At 38.5% G+C, this 17,484-nt stretch overlaps 1 protein-coding gene, 1 long non-coding RNA gene and 1 pseudogene across 5 annotated transcripts; 1 reads left to right on the forward strand and 2 right to left on the reverse strand.

The window, feature by feature from the left end:
* Positions 1-4,941: 4,941 nt before the first annotated feature.
* Positions 4,942-7,954, forward strand: LOC112936849 (uncharacterized). Of its 4 annotated transcripts, XR_003239264.2 has the most exons (4): positions 5,016-5,308; positions 5,416-5,449; positions 5,599-6,905; positions 7,354-7,954. It is a non-coding gene; the product is annotated as an uncharacterized lncRNA (long non-coding RNA). The 4 variants fall into 4 exon arrangements; XR_010737368.1 differs by having other exon boundaries at positions 5,015-5,308; positions 5,416-6,905; XR_010737369.1 differs by lacking the exon at positions 5,416-5,449 and having other exon boundaries at positions 5,019-5,308; positions 5,450-6,905.
* A 3,939-nt stretch (positions 7,955-11,893) lies between these two features.
* LOC136353903 (probable LRR receptor-like serine/threonine-protein kinase At3g47570) lies at positions 11,894-13,323 on the reverse strand (annotated as a pseudogene).
* A 141-nt stretch (positions 13,324-13,464) lies between these two features.
* On the reverse strand, positions 13,465-15,192 carry LOC9267899 (probable LRR receptor-like serine/threonine-protein kinase At4g36180). The gene has a single exon (XM_015760895.3). The coding sequence runs from the start codon at positions 15,190-15,192 to the stop codon at positions 13,465-13,467; it is 1,728 nt and encodes a 575-aa protein (XP_015616381.1).
* Between the last annotated feature and the right edge of the window lie 2,292 nt (positions 15,193-17,484).

The following is a 17,484-nucleotide window of genomic DNA, read 5'->3' on the forward strand; positions in this document are numbered from 1 at the left end:
TCCTGATGAAGATGGTAAAGCTGTTGATCAAAAGGAATATAGAAGTATGATTGGATCTTTGTTGTATCTAACTGCTTCTAGGCCAGACATACAGTTTGCTGTGTGTTTGCGTGCACGCTTTCAAGCTTCTCCTCGTGCTTCACATCGTCAAGCGGTCAAGCGAATAATGAGGTATTTGAATCATACACTTGAGTTTGGAATTTGGTATTCTACTTCATCTTCTATATGCTTGAGTGGATATTCCGATGCTGATTTTGGTGGTTGTAGAATTGATAGGAAAAGTACTAGTGGAACATGTCATTTTCTTGGTACATCATTGATTGCATGGTCTTCTAGGAAACAATCTAGTGTTGCTCAATCAACTGCTGAATCTGAATATGTTGCTGCTGCTAGTTGTTGTTCACAGATTCTTTGGCTTTTATCTACTTTGAAAGATTATGGTCTTACTTTTGAGAAAGTACATCTCTTTTGTGATAATACTAGTGCTATCAATATTGCTAAGAATCCTGTACAACACTCACGCACAAAGCACATTGATATTCGTTTTCACTTTTTGAGGGATCATGTTGAGAAGGGAGATGTTGAATTGCAGTTTTTGGACACAAATTTGCAAATTGCTGATATTTTCACTAAACCTTTGGATTCTAATCGCTTTGCTTTTCTTCGTGGTGAATTGGGCATAATTCATCCTTTTGGCATGGTTTGAGGGGGAGTTTGTACCTCATGGTTTTATCAAGCAACAATATGACAATGAGAAAAATTGAGAAAAGAGAGTTTTGTTTATGCATATGGTATTTTCTTGTGCATGCTCGCAATACTTTGAAGGTTTATTTGTCTCTAGCATAGCTTGTATGTATTCTAGTCTTTTCATGAGATTTAGATTTTGCTTTTAAGGGAGATGATGCATGACACTTAAATTCTACTTGAATTAAGCAAATATGCAATGTTGATGCTAGCATATGGTTTGATTTTTAAATGCCCTATATATATGCTTTATTGACATGTTATTCCTCAAATAGCTTTAATTGCTCATTGTGAAAAAGAGAATAAAAATATGAAAAAAATGAATACCGAATCCTTGGAAACAGTCTTGAAGACAAGGACGTATTCGATGTGAGCAAAATAATGGGTGCCGAATCCCTGGAAACAGTCTTGACGACAGGGACGTACTCGGAATAAAAGAGAAAAATTATGAGCAAAAAGGCTCAAGAAAAGAAAAAGTTAAAAAAATTTTCTTGGTTATTTTGGGCTAAAGGTTTATTTGAGAAAGAGTGATAAATGCCATAGGTATATGTGTTTAGTGTTTATTCTTCAACCTATGTGCTTGTTAAGATGTTGCATTATAAATCGTATGAAATCATGAATTTTGATTGTTGATTCAAGCTTAATTGTAAAATCTTTGGTTCATGGTTATACTCTAATGCATGCTTGTTCTGTTATAGATGGGTTCATCTTCTTTTTATTGCAACACATGACTTGGTATGCTATATGTATGCTAAGCTCTTGAATATTAAGCGCTTGATGAAATCATTGTCAAAAGGGGAAGTAATGTGAACTTTTTTGGATATTTTGGAGAAGCAAGATGAATTTTTGGAGAGTTGTTGAGAAGAGCATGTTTTTGGTTCAATTGGGAATTTCTTTCTTTTAAAAAGGGGGAGAAGTTTTCTTTTGAATTTTTGAGCACGATGTGTACATTTGTACGAAGTGTGCTTTTTACCACTTTTGTTTTTATTTTTCCAAACACCAAAACATTTTTAAAGGGTTTGCCAATGTGTTCATCAAGGGGGAGATTGTAAAATCAAAGGTGTTTTTGATTATTATTCTGTGATGTACAATTGGGCATTGGAGATTATTGGTTTTGTTATTTGGAATTTATTCACGAAGTGGTTTTGGAGATGATTGGTTTCATAGGTGATCGCAGGATTCATTATTTTATGTGACCGGTCAGACCGGGCTGTGCATGCCGGTCAGACCGGCAGTGATCGAGCGGTCGGACCGGCCAGCCCGCGGTCTGACCGGCCGACACTGTGTCGGTTTCGGTTTCGGGTTGTTTGTTTGGATATCCGAGTTTATTTCATGATTATGACTTCTAGATGGATACTATACATATGTAATACTATTGTTTGCTGCTAATGAGTCAAGTTGGAGATAGCTTGGTCTCGGAATATGGTTTCTTTGTTTGTTCCATGTGTAGGTGACTCGATGTCTGGGAGAGTATTTGCGGTGATGGACCGGGAGTCGGCTTGGGGATAAGATGACATTCGTGGTGGTCAGAGATCATGCGAGATACTATGGCTAGAGTTGATGCACGTGGATTGATGGAGTTTCCATATGGCATACGATGGAGTTATTGTGTGCGTATGGGATGCGGAGTCGAATTTGGAAAGAGTCCAAATTTGGTACGATTGGTGATGTAAAGTTTCTTTCTTGTACTAGAGGGTTTCCTAAGGTGTTTAGGACTCCTAATATGAGTTTGGTTCGTGGCTTTAGGCTGCCTACCTCGGGTATAAATAGAGGGGGAGCATGAGGCTTCCCGGTATCGCTTTAGAGAGCAATTGAGTTGAGTTTTTTGAGTTAGGGTTTCGAGTTTAGTCGAAATTTTTGTAAGGAGTGTTGTTGGTGCACTTTGTAAACACAGAGAGAAGTAATAAAGTCGTCATTCACTTTAAGAGTTCTTCGATTTGTGTTTCACCGGGTTTCGGCGGTCTAACCGGCAACTCACCGGCGGTCAGACCGACGGCATTGCGGCGGTCAGACCGGCGGCGGCAACAGGCGCGGCAGGCGACTTCGGCGGTTAGACCGGAGATTCAACACATGTCAGACCGGCGGCATCCACTCGGTCAGACTGACAGATCAATCTCGGTCAGACCGGTTTCCATCGATTTCGAGGGTAACTTTTATTTCCGCTAAAAGTTTTCGGTTTTTGGGTATACCAACCATTCACCCTCCCTCTGGTTGGCTTAGTTCTTGTGATTCGATCCTACTAACGGCAGCCGGTGGCGCTAGGGACGGTATTGACAGGGAAGACAACGGACGCAGAGCAGGGGGAACGGAGACAAACACGAGGAGACGGTGCCGAACACATGGCCAAATCCACAGGGCGGGCGTCGCGCACCCCATCGAATTCGGCATAGTAGCAGATGGCGACCTCGGCACAGTAGCAGATGGCGACGGCGGTGGCAGCTAGTGACGGCGCAGACGATGACAGCGGCATCCGGCAATGACTACCTTGGCAGCAGCGGCGAATGGCGATGGCGACCTTGACGACAAAGATAGTGGTGGCACTCCTCTGTTTGGGTTTAGGATAGGTGCGAAGAGATAAAGGGGAAGAGGGGTGTCTAGCAGCGTGGGACCCATGGTTGGCAACCTGGTTTGGTCAGCCAGGCAGGATGCCCTAGTTTGGCCATTCGGTTGGCAAGGCTGTTGGAGAGCTTTTTTTTTTGTCAAATTGGCTAAATTTTAGCCTGGAGAGTCTGTTGGATATGCTCTTAGATCTACCAATGGTGGCAAATGGTAGGGCTGGTGACGGCAGAGGAGAGAAAGCCCTAAGGTGGTGGTGGTGCTGGCCCACCACTCTAGATCCAGATCTGGTGGCGGTGCTTGGAACTAGGGAGGGGTGCCTCGGTGGCTCGGCGACAGCGACAACGCCACAATGGCAGCTTGAGCAGTGCCTTGATCGATGTTGTTGCTCTCTTTTTGAATCTGTGAATGGAATCTGTTGTGTGTATGAATTTGTGCATCTCTCTCTCTCTCTCTCTCTCTCGCTTGATTTGCTTGAATCTGTGAATGGGATCGGGTGTGGCATGCAGAAAGATTTGGAATGAAGAGTATCAGGGTTTTAGGTTTTTAAAATTTGATTCAAAACATGTTTTAAATAGGATGTTTTTAAAGCCGGAACTAGTGCTACACAGCCTGCGTAATCAAAGACTTCAAATTTCCAGGGACTAACATGTAAGGACAGTGGAAGGAATGGACACAATATATTGGTTCCTCTGACAGAAACTCACCTGGGAGCATCTGATGTCCCATTTGCACATGTCCTAGTCTTCCACATCTGGACATTCCATCTGTTATAATCGAGTGCCGTGCATGGCCGACCCACCCAAAATACGAAACCAGCTGTCTACACTTAAAAAGAGATAAGTAGTGGCAGTGGTGAGGGGTGAATTTGTCACCACTCCCACCACCAAGGCATCAACTTGCTAAGTAACATTTTGGAACGAATTAAGAAAGGATATATGTGGGCCAAACGGCCAACATATCAATAACAAATATATATGATTAGGAGATAATGAATAAGAAATAATGGTAATAGCATATTCATAATTTTCATTAATTAAAATCTTGTTAAAACGTACGAGTCTACGGGCAGTTTGCTTGTACACACATAAAATTGAGTCTATCGCATTGCACTACATCTAAAAACTTATATATATTCAAGGAAGAACAATCACGCATTGCTTGTGTTTTATTGATCGAGTGGCAAAGAAAGCTCCCAAGGTTTCCTGATAGTGTAATTTTATTATCTTTGAGAAAGTATGGGGAGGTGTGAAATTTTGTAGTGTAAAGTTTGATACTACCAGATACTAGCAGCTACATTAAGTACCTGAATTCGAGGTAGTACCGAAAAATTTATCTCCATTATATGTACTAGCTTGTTTAAATGGACCAATCAGATCGAGTAGTAATATTATACTTATATAGTATACTAATATAAATTCGTAAAAGAAAACCGTGCGGTGCTGCTGTAAGGGTGTGCAGATATTTACGACGGATTTTTCCTGGCTGTCAACCGGAGGAAGCATCTCTGCAGAAGGTGCCATATCCCCAAGACCCCGGCCGAGAATTTATACCGTTGGCATCTTGAGGACAACAGACAGCTCCTCGATCGATGCTGACATTGCCCTGTGCCGACGACGACTTGACTTGTTGATGCAGTGGGAGACGAAGATATCAGGTTGTTCTCTTCTCACCGATGGGATGCATGGCCCGGCCCTCGGAAGGCTCTTGTCGTCGACCTGCTCCCACTCCTCCGTCTCCACGTCGATCAAGAAATGTCGATGTCGCGTCGCATAATAATGGAGGAAACTAATGATGTATCATCCAAGATTTGCCTTTGTGGCTATATAAACACCTATCAAACCAAGGGGATAGCTAGGTAAACAACAATAATACAGCTGCGCCCTTCCCTTCTGAAAAGATCTCCCTATCATGGCACTTCTTGGCAAGGATAATAGTAAGGCTGTGGTGTTCTTGGCAGCTCTTATGGTGATGGCTATTGCTTTCTCATCCTCTCATGCAGCCCAAGGTACACACATATATATACATCTTCAATTTCTCCATCACCATGCTGAATATAACAGCTTAATTAATTTTCTTCGTTTTGCAATGGCCAATGGATGAATCAAAATCAAGCATCTGATCATGGGTCTAACCATTCTGTACACAGGTGCATACGAAATACTCCCTCTGTTTCGAAATATTTGACGCCGTTGACTTTTTTAAACATGTTTGACCGTTCGTCTTATTCAAAAAATTTAAGTAATTATTAATTCTTTTCCTATCATTTGATTCATTGTTAAATATATTTTTATGTAGGTATATAATTTTACATATTTCACAAAAGTTTTTGAATAAGACAAACGGTCAAACATGTGCTAAAAAGTCAACGGTGTCAAATATTTCGAAACGGAGGGAGTAAAGGATACATGCACATACCTACGAGGCTGCACCACGAGTCTCTGTCAAGCCAATCATAATGAAGGAGGCAATTGCGACAGCGATTCTGATCAATGCTGCTGTGGAACTCGCCTTGGCCATGGAGTTGGCACTGGCCATGTACACAAATAAACTCTTATTTGATCGATCTCTAGCCTGTTCAAGTACGATAAAACCTGATAGGGACTGTGTCTTCTCTTTTTAGTTCCATAGAAATGAAAAAAATAAATAAATAAAAACAATCAAATTTGGACGGCGAGGATGCCTTCAAGATTCCTGCAACCCGCTTATCCTTTTATTCTTCCCCCAACTCCTTATCCCCACAGTAACTAGTTGTTTTCTTCGCGCGATCAAGTCCCCCGCCTTAGTGCACCACCGTCTGACCTCGCTGGCTGGCCGAGAGATGACTAGGCCCTCCTCCCACTCTCCACCCCTTCTCTCTTCCTCCATAAGTCGGTAGCGACTTCATTATTGACTTTTAATAGAAAATATATAAGAAAAGATAGCAAAGTACGTAATAATATTTCAAATCTATATATTTTAAAAGATGTCTTTTATTACCATTTTCATGAAGCGAACTATTCAAATATGTATTAACGATCAAAGTGTAAACCTATGGATTACATGTTTTATAAAATTTAACTCACTCATAGCTAGAGAAAGTAATTAAGAGTGAACAATAAATCAGGAGAACGAACCAGGACTTTATATTATTTGTTGATAAGCTCGATTAGCAAGTATTAGTCACGGAAGCACTGACAGCTCTGATAAATATGTCAAATGTTTCCCCGCAAAAAAAAAATGTCAAATGTTCACACCTACAATCTAACCGTGGGCCGAATTATTTGGACCAATTTGAGCCCAGCCGGTAAGGTGTACGTGTCGGCCCAAAACATCAAATCTTATAAAATAAACAGCTAATAAATTGCTCAGCATAAATGCAAGGGATATGAGTAAGATAATGTTTGCATTAATATATGTCATTTATGGTGGGTTATTGTACCCCTATATGAACACCGGCAACAGTGAAGGTCGTAGAAGTAGCTTATCAAATCATCGGGAGAACAAAACACTGTAGCCTGATCTTGTGATGGCAATCATTTCCAAGAAAAATAACACAATGGCCCTCGGCTGCTTGGTGGCTTTTGTGATCTTGGCTGTCGCTCTCTCATCCTGCAAAGCGGACGGTTAGATTTAATTTCCTCTCTACAATGTTTGCTACAAATTTAAACATTGCTCCAAATCTTAGATCCATGTCAAATTTAAAGTTTGTATATATGTTAAACTACAATTGTTTAAAATATTTAATTTCCTCTAAAATATAAATAAAATGATTTATTTAAATATTACCAACATAAGCACAGAATTTCTACATTTAGAAATACCTAGCTTAAAAAAAATAAATTAGAGTTGTGCCGAACAAGGCCAATATACAGAGTTGTGCCAAACAGATTGAAGATTTTATAAGCGAAGATTTTTGAAGTTGTGGTAGTTACTACAAATTTGTTTTTCTTTAGTACCTACTGTAAGCATGGCATCACTAGAAATTAATGATTGTAGATGCGCTTAACTTGTGGGTACCACTTACAAAAAAAATCATGGCATTTTATACAGAGTTTGTTGTTTATTTTGTAGAGAGTACAGATGTGTGTTTCTATACGGGTCTCCGGGCATGCCAAGTGAGAATGTGTGGAGCCTACTGCCTCAAATACTATGGTAATTTGGTAGACTGGAAAGGCGCCTACTGCAATGAGCAAGTGAAATGCTGCTGCAAAGCAAGATCGATTAGTCGTTGAATAAATCAATTAATGTCCACCTAATCGATCAATCTTGTTGAGACGGATTGATAAATACAAAAACTGTATCAATTACAAATAACATGACGTAGGGCCTGCAAGCCTAATCGTGTGGCAGGCAGAGGTCGGCAATGTAATATATTTTTATTATTAGAAAGCAGTATACAGTTATAAATGAAGAAATATAGTTGTCTGTATTTAGTGGCAGTGATTATTGCCTGTATAAGAGCAGGTACAATAGCAGACTACAAGCCAGCTGCAAACATATTTTAAGGAGATAAATCAGGAGAAAGAAGAGCAGCGGGCTACAGATTTGTAGACAGCTGTAGCACGGACTCCAAGACGCAGTGTGTCTATGACAGGTGGGGCTAGATATTAATAGTGTAGTATGTAACTATCTATCTATCTATCTATCTATCTATCTATCTATCTATCTATTATCTATCTTCTATTATATACTAAAAGTCCATTAAACTTCCTACAAACGCTCCTACGACGCCACGTGTACTAGAAATTCTATAAAAAAAGCAAAACATCTAGCCATTAATTTTCATTAAAATTAGTGGGCCCGTTACTCCAAGCCGTTAGATTAGATTGGTTTATTCTCTTACTTTCTAAAAAACAAAGAAGGAATCCTGCCGTGCGTCATGTATGAGTACCTCCTCTCCGTTTCTTTTCCTCCCCTTCCTCTCTTTACTATGTTCTGCAACAATACATATTGAATAAGTATACTTCTAAATTACATATTATTTATATAAATAAGTAATTACATATTATTTGGACCAATAACGATCCTAGGCCACCACGTGGCGTTCTAGCAAATTAGAGAAAATCCTAAATCTATCTATCTATTATTTATATACTAAAAGTTCATTAAACTTTCTACGTACGCTCTCAAGCTACCACGTGAGACTCCTATATATAAACGCTCCTAAGTCGCCACATGGCGCTCTAATAATTTAAATAATATTCTGAGAAAAAGAAAAATATCTGACCGTAAGTTTTTATTTAAAGTGGTGGACCCAATAATATTAACCGTTGGATCAAAACTAAATCTTTCTCACCCTTTCTCTCCGGACCCATAAGTGGGTATGCCTGATGGGCGGGTGATCGCTCCCAGCGATCACCCGCCCCTCCTATCCAGTCGCTCCCTCCTCTCCCCCCTTCCTCCTTTCCTTTTTCTCTTCCTACTACACCATAAATATTTAAATTTAAATTCAGAATTGAAACGGTTATGTAAATTTTTGACTTATAAACTTTGGATCTATAAACTAATATTTGAATTCAAATTCAAATTTGAATCGGGTATATAAACTTTTTACTAAAAACTTTCGGTCTATAAACTTTAGGTGTATAAACTTTAGATGTATAGAAATACTATATATAAAAATATTTGAATTCAAATTTAAATTTGAATCGGATACAATTCAAATTCAAATTTGAATTGGGTATGTAAACTTTGGGTCTCTAAACTTTGGGTCTATAAACTTTAGGTGTATAAACTTTAGATGTATCTAAATACTATATATAAAAAATATTTGAATTCAAATTCAAATTTTGAATCGAATATATTTCAAATTCAAATTTGAATAGGGTATATAAACTTTTGATTTATAAACTTTGGGTCTATAAACTTTAGGTGTATAAACTTTAGATGTATATAAATACTATATATAAAAAATATTTGAATTCAAATTTAAATTTGAATCGGATATATAAACTTTTGATTTATAAACTTTGGGTCTCTAAACTTTGGGTCTATAAACTTTAGGTGTATAAACTTTAGGTGCATAAATTTTACTAAAATAGAAAAGTAATGCGGTGCCAGAAAAGGAAACGTGGAAGGAGGGAGGGGGGAGGGGATGCGATCGCTACCAGATCGCGGTAGCGATTGATCGCCCATTAGATTTTCCGCCCATAAGTACGTACGTACATACTTATGCTTCTGTTAGCTTGATGCCATCCATATCTGGATTCTCCCTCTCTCCTTTTATTTCTAATTACACAATACATGTGCATCATAATTTGTTATCATTTCCATGGAGACTGATCTGCCTCGTCGAGCTCGATTGATGCCATCCAGATCCTAATTCTCCTTTTTTTCTTCTTTTTTCAAATTACATGATACATGTACATCATAATTTATTATCATAAATTATTAGATCAGTTTTTTCATAGAGAGTAATCTGAGTGTGAATGCGCAAACGCTAGGAATTTACAATAGAAGTGATCTGGTGTTGTAAATAAACAATTATTTTTATAGACGATCTACGCATACACTTTAGCAGCTGTAGGTTTTTTTAATTAAATCACCAATTCCTGAGCTATATTAGCTATATTTTTACTACTATATCATATTTTATCTTATGTGCCATTTCTACCAACTCTTGTAGGCCACCCTGTGACTTTGTCTAATCTCATCATTAATTTTTATTTAAATTGGTAGGACTGTTATCTTAGAGCAAGTAAAATAGCAAGCTATTAGCCAGCTACAAATATATTTTAATGAGATAAACGATGAGAGAGAAGAGCAGCGGGCTACAGATTTGTAGCCAGCTGCAGCACGGACTACAAGACGCAATATGCGTATGACAGGTGGGACCATATATTAATAGTATAGTAAGCAACAATTATATTCAATTTGTGATTAGTTTCATGCTTTAATTAAATGAAATACTTATGTCTTATAAAAGGTATATTATGGTCCTAAATACATCATGACACATGGGACCAACATATAATAATTAATGTTGTGGTAATTTTCAAATAGTTTCACATTATATTTTAGGATTTCTAATATCACTTGATAAATATACAACACTAATTTAAATCTACAAATGTAAAAAATGATAAAAAACAATTTAGTCTATTTTTTAAGTAAATCCAATTTAGTTTTAATTTTTTGGATTAATTTATCAAAAATTTTATTTTCGTTTTTTTTAGAAAACTCAACAGAGAAAGAAAGTCTTGGTGGCTACGATGGGCTTCACCCGTTAGAGGGGCATTCATGTTTATCTTTAACGGTGTTATTTCATTAATTGGTATAAGTGGTATTTTTAAAATATTTATATATTGATTCGGAAATAAGTGAAACATGAACACTTAGATAAGTAGTGAATATTTTAGTGTATCAATGATGTATTAGGCTTATTTTATTGGTACATATCCAGTTTTATCTATTTATAGATCATAACTTTTAAAACAATAATAATAAGTTGTGGTGACAATAGGAGAATTTATAAGTAATCGGAACAGACTGATTTTCTTTTAATCTTGGAGACATTCTTATCATTTACTAAGTATATTAAAGTCAGTTTATCTCACAGCATAAAAAAGATGAGACATGACATCTTTTAGCATTATTTCATAAATCATAAAACAATAAATTAGATGCCTGCGCATCTGCGCGGGCTTCCTTCCTAGTTCATACAATAGTTGCTTACTATACTATTAATATCTGGTCTCACATGTTATACACATATTACGTCTTGTAATCCGTGCTGTAATCTGCTATTCCTCTCTCTCTTCCTTTATCTCTTTAAAGTATGTTTATAGCTGGTATATAGCCTACTATTGCACTTGCTCTTAAGCAGGTTCAATAGTATTGCTGGCTGCCGGCTCCATCCATGTCCATATTAACTAGAGTAAGCTAGCAGTTAATCCCGAGATGTATTTCTTTTTCTTGTGGGACCCAACTGACTAGCATCTTTCATTGCATGCATCTCACTACTTGTGGGCCCATGGCCATTTTTAAAAATTGAAAATTCCTATCTTGTAGGCTTTTTCACCTTGGAGCTCATGTAGAGCTGGCCGACTATTGTCGCCCGTTCCTACTACCTTTTTTCTTCTCTGTCCTACAGCCTCGTTAGTTTTACTGAGATGGCTACCGGTTATTGTACCCGCTCTCATCTGGCTGTCTGATCTTTTTTGCGTGCATGACAGCCTGAAGATGTGCTCTCTGAAGACCCTGTTGTCTTGTGGACCTTTTGATGTTCTGTTAGCCTGAAAAGCTTGTTAAGTTTCTCTGCTTAGGACTGTTAATTGTGGTTGTTTAAGGCTGAACGAGCCGGAGTTGTGATGCTGTGCCGATAATATTCCTTTTTTATTTATTTATTTTGGCCAGAAATAAGAAAACATAAGTAGCACATCATCTACTCCCATTTTCGTGATGCAAATTTATTGACCAGCGGTTCAATCACATATTTACACCAACGAAATTGTTATATATATATATATATATATATATATATATTCAATTCAACCATACACAAATACAAACAAAGGGTAATCGATCACTGATGCTATTCCTAATGCAGAAGAAGAAAATGATGCAAATGATATGTATTTCATTCGCTCATATACAACGATAGAGCGATGAATCACTGCTGCACAACGCTTACTGTGGTTGCCATCAATTTTTTGCCGGGTCGGGTGGTTGCCATCAATTTGACATAGTCCTTTCTAATCTTCTTCAGTGTCACGACCACATCGCTCATCGCCGTCCTTTGCTCGGGGGAGTCAGCCGAACAGAGCAAGCCCAGCTCGAACACTGGCACAAGGAAGCCATGCATGTTACCTGCGGCGGCTACACGATACACCAACCCACTGGCTCCGGCCCAAGCCTCCGGCGACGGGCCTCCGCTCCGCTTCGTCAGAAGCCCGGCCAATATCTTGAAGTGAATTTGTAACAACTCCAACAAAAAATGTATGTGGCTTTAGATTGGCTAGTGTAAGTACCTGGTGCCATGTACCCAATTGTGCCTAGCATGCTTGCTGAAACTGCTGAATTGTCATCCCCTAACAACATCTTTGCTATGCCAAAGTCTGCTACATGTGCAGTCATCTCTTCATCAAATAGCACGTTGCTAGGTTTCAAATCACAATGCAGGACAACCTCATGGTGTTCATGATGCAGATATTCCATAGCCATTGACACATCTAGCATAATCTCCATCCTTTTGAGGAATGATCCCACACAAGGCCTGCTTTCAGAGTGCAAGTATGACTCCAAGTTTCCATTGGGCATGAACTGAAGAAACAGTGCTCTGAAATCCAAGTTGGAACATGTATTTAGTATCTTTATCAGGTTGCGATGTCTGGCCATCCGCAAGACATGGCACTCTGCATCAAAACTCCTAATAGCTCGTTCAACCTGCATGTTGAGGATTTTGATTGCAACCACCAAACCGTCATCCAGCCGACCCTTGAAAACTTTGCCAAAACTTCCAACTCCAAGTAGGTTGTCCTCATTGAAATTTTCGGTAGCGCGAACGATTTCTTGGTAGGACACTAGCCTGTGGCAAATCGCATCTGCTATGCCAAAAGAAGCCGTAATATCTGGATTTTTCATTTTCTTTGCAATCATTAGGTATAGGAACACAACAATGGCACCAAACGCCACAATGACAGTAGGGAGCACAATCTTCAGCAAGTGTTTTGTTCTAGTCGAGTCGGACTTCTCCAGACATGCAGGAAATCCCAGACGTGGAGCACCACAGAGTCCAGCATTTCCCATTAAAGATTGCATAGTGATGTTTGAAAAAATACCTCCACTTGGTATCTGACCTTGTAGATTGTTAAAGGAGAGGTTCAAAGAAGTAAGATAGGTTAAGTTGGAAAAGTATTTTGGTATGCCTCCTGAAAGATTGTTATGAGACAGATCCAATGTTTCTAAATTAATTAGACCTTTGAAAGAGTCTGGAATTGAATCATTGAATGTGTTTTGAGATAAATTCAGGTAGCTTGACAGTTGGAGCTATCCCAACGAAGTTGGGAGGCTACCGACCAAATTATTTGCTGAGATGTCCATTAGGCCTATTACTTTGAAGGAACTGAGATCAGAAGGCAATGAACCAGTTAAGTTATTATTAGAAATATCTAGTTGGAGAAGATTACTAAGATTAACTAAGCTTGCGGGTATAACTGATGACAACCTATTATATGACAGAAATCAGTACTGCAACGTGCTTAGATTGCCAACACCGTTAGGGATGTAACTAGAAAGATTGTTGCCACTGAGAGATAATGCGACCATTCCTTTTGGGGTACCAATTTGTCCTGGGATTGGTCCAAACAAATTGTTTATAGAGAGGTCCAATGCCTGTAGATTATCCATTAGCATTATAGAATCTGGAATTGTGCCGCTTATTTGGTTGTCAAAAAGGCCTATTACATTCAGGTTAGACAGATTTGATATGGTAGCAGGAATACTGCCAGTTAAGTTGTTATCATTTGCATAAAAATATTGTAAGTTGTTAGAGAGGTTTGCTAGTAAACTCGCAGAAATGCTCCCTGAGAAAGAATTCATTCCTATGTCGAGGAATTGGAGTTCCCTACAATTGGAGAGAAGGGCAAAGAAGTGAAGTTTCCCTTGTAGATGATTCTTTCCAATACCAAGGGAGTATAGAGACCTGAGGTTCCCAAGGGTCTCAGGTACTTGTCCGGTCAGCAGGTTAGATTCTAATCCTAGAAAAGATAATTTTGTCAAGTTACCAAGGGAGGTAGGAAAAGGACCAGTTAGGCGATTAAATGAGAGGTGCAAGATGTTGAGTTGTGTCATCTTTCCTAGTTCCAATGGAATGATTCCACTTAGCTTGCAAGATGACAGATCAAGCACGGTGAGCTTGGTGAGATTGCTTAGCACAACTGGGATCGAACCGACAAGCTCATTCTGACCTATAACCAAGGTGCTTAGCAGGGACAAGCCCGCTAACCATTCCGGCACATGATCCGTCAAGAGATTCCCACCTAACTCAAGCATCTGGAGTTTCCGGCATGCCGCAAGCCCAGGTGGAATTCGGCCTATGAATCCGTTGAAAGAGAGACACATCACCCGAATCATGGGGATGTTCATCAAGGTCTGGTTTTCAGCTGGGTATGGGATAGGTCCAGTGAGATTGTTTCGAGTGGCATACAGCTTTTCAAGTCTGGACATGTTGAAGATGGCTGGGGGCAGTGAGCCGGACAATTGATTGTGCTCTAGAACAAGGACCTGCAGCACGTGCAACGAGAATATCACGTGCGGTATTGGCCCTGACAAGCTGTTGTTGCCAATGCTGAGATAACCTAACAATGGGGTGTTGTTGAATAGACTGTTGGGAATCAAGCCACTGAGATAGTTCCTACGGAGATTCATACTGCCAAGGCTTCGCAGGCCCTGCAGCTCTGCTGGGATTGGACCAGATAGCTGGTTAAACTCGAGATTAAGAAGCTCAAGTTTGGTGAGGTTTCCTATGGTGGCTGGGATGTTACCTGACAGGGCATTGTAGCCAAGATCAAGGAGCTCCAGGCGATGCAGCCTTCCTATAACACCCGGGAGTGTCCCCGTGAGGCTGGTGTTGGCGAGGTTGAGGACGTAGAGGAAAGAGAGGTTACCGAGGTGAGGGGTGATCGACCCTTGCAGGGGAATGCCCGGCAGCTCCAGGGCGGTGACGCGCTGCCGGCGGCGGCTGCACGACACGCCGATCCACTGGCAGAAGCAGGATGCATTGTCCTCCCTCCAGCCGTCACGGAGGAAACCCAGAGGGTCAGAGAACTGTGCCTTGAAGGCAAGCAGCGCGGCGATGTCGGTATCATTGCTCGGCTCATCTGCCTTGATCGTCGTCGTGAGCAAAGACGACGTGATGACGACGGCCAGTATTATTAGCAGACTAGTAGTACAATGAGGACCAACACCCATGACCACTATCGATCACTAGCTTAATTTGCACTCACTCGTTAGCTTGCTCGTGTCTCTGTCTGTGTTTTCGTTGTTTGGCCATATATATATAGAGAGAGAGAGAACACGAGTACGACTGGTAATAAGATTCTCTTGTGATCAACTTTGAACTTTTTTTAGTCAAAACTTTAAATTATTGATCGTAAAAAAAAATAAAACGCTTAATATAAAATCATAAAACTGTTATGTCGAGATTTTCCATAGAAAGAACTTATTAAATTTTATTGATTTATTGTCAAAGTCATATGCTGAAGATTAAAAAAAAATCGCATGTCCTATTTGTCAGTCAGTCAGTTTCCTTAGGAAGTAGAGATATGTTAAATGGAAACGGCATAAATTAATGAACATGAGGTATGTGCGTAACGGTAGGGGTAGACAGGCATTGCCACTCACCACCCAATCGACATAAAATTATTTCAAGTACGTAAATGCATGCCTGTATGCTATTAATTTTCCTTCTGCGGCGTGACGAAGGGTTATGAATTGACCACTTTTCAACGTTCAATTTGCATATAAATATTACATATCGTGCGTAGTGTTTCACGCAGTAAAGATTATTTATTTGAGGGTGAGTGGAAAAAAAAAGAAAAACCACCATGAGTACAGAATCTTCCATATGTGACGGCCTCTAATATGCCTATAATTAACGGGTCGTCACAAGAAAGTCATCTCAATCGGGCCAAAAAAAGCCCTATTGAGATATGGTCGAACAGACATATTAGATGGATATAAAACTCAGACCCGTCACGGATGACACATATCCGTGACGGGCCATAATTTAGGCTCGATTGAGATAACATTCCATATCACAATCGGGCTTCAAGTTGGCGTCCGTCACAGATGACCATCATCTGTGACGGGCACCAACTTGGGGCCCGATTAAAATAACAACTAGGCCCGTCGCATATGACACATCCGTGTGATATAACAACTAGGCCCGTCGCATATGACTCATCCGTGACGGGCTCTATATTAATGCCCGATTGAGATGACTTAACCTCTGTCGGACTTTAACTAATGGCCGTTATTGATGACATTTTTTCCATTTTTCATATGAAATGTTTATATTTGTGAGTTGACCTGTAGCAAAATAATTAACTGCAGTATAATAATTCGTTTTATTAGTCAAAATAATTTTTCGTGTAATAAATTATTTAAAATGAAAAAATTATCAACAACAAAGTTGTATAACTTATCAAGATTTACAACTTTTATTTTGGTCATTTTTCTATACAACTTTTTTTGAACAGTTTGAATTTGAATTTGAAAATATGACAACTTCAAAACAACATTTTCAAATACTAAATAATTTCAACTAAAAAAGTCATCAACGACAAAGTTATATAACTCATCAAGATATATAACTTTTATTTTGGTCATTTCTTATATAAATTTTTTTGAATAGTTTGAATTTGAATTTGAATTTGAAAATACGATAACTTCAAACAATATTTTCAAATACTAAATAATTTCAACTAAAAAAGTCATCAACAACAAAGTTGTATAACTCATCAAGATCTATAACTTTTATTTTTATCATTTCTTCATCCGATAAAATGTTAGTAATATTGTTCACAAAATTTACATATCTATGTTATAGTTTATAAAACCAAATGAGAGATATGTGAATTTTGTGAACAATGTTACTATCACTTTGTCGGATGAAGAAATGACCAAAATAAAAGTTATAGATCTTGATGAATTATACAACTTTGTTGTTGATGACTTTTTCAGTTAAAATCATTTATTATTTGAAAATATTGTTTGAAGTTGTCATATTTTCATATTCAAATTCAAATTGTTCAAAAAATTGTTATATAGAAAAATAACCAAAATAAAAGTAATAGATCTTGATGAGGTATACAACTTTGTTGTTGATGAATTTTTTAAGTTGAAATCATTTAATATTTGAAAATATTGTTTGAAGTTGTCATATTTTTAAATTCAAATTCAAACTGTTCAAAAAATGTTATATAGAAAAATGACCAAAATAAAAGTTATAAATCTTGATGAGATATATAAACTTTTTTTGACAACTTTTTCATATGAGTTCATTTAGTATCATAAAATTCAATTCAAAATTTATTTTTGCCCTCTCTCCTCTCATAATTTCCCTCCATTCATTTTTTCCCTCCACTCTCTTTTCCCTCCCACTGCTTCAATTTTTTCCCCTCTCTCTCCTCCTCTCATAATTATTTTAACTCTCCCTCTTTCTCTTTCTGTCTCCTACTCTCCTCTCCCTCTTTCTTCTCT

The sequence above is a fragment of the Oryza sativa genome, chromosome 11 (genome assembly GCF_034140825.1).
Source record: "Oryza sativa Japonica Group chromosome 11, ASM3414082v1".
Lineage (NCBI taxonomy): Eukaryota > Viridiplantae > Streptophyta > Magnoliopsida > Poales > Poaceae > Oryza > Oryza sativa.

What these genes read in the sequence shown, in the direction of transcription:
- LOC9267899 (XM_015760895.3), bottom strand. Translation starts at nt 15,192, where the DNA reads ATGGGTGTTGGTCCTCATTGTACTACTAGTCTGCTAATAATACTGGCC.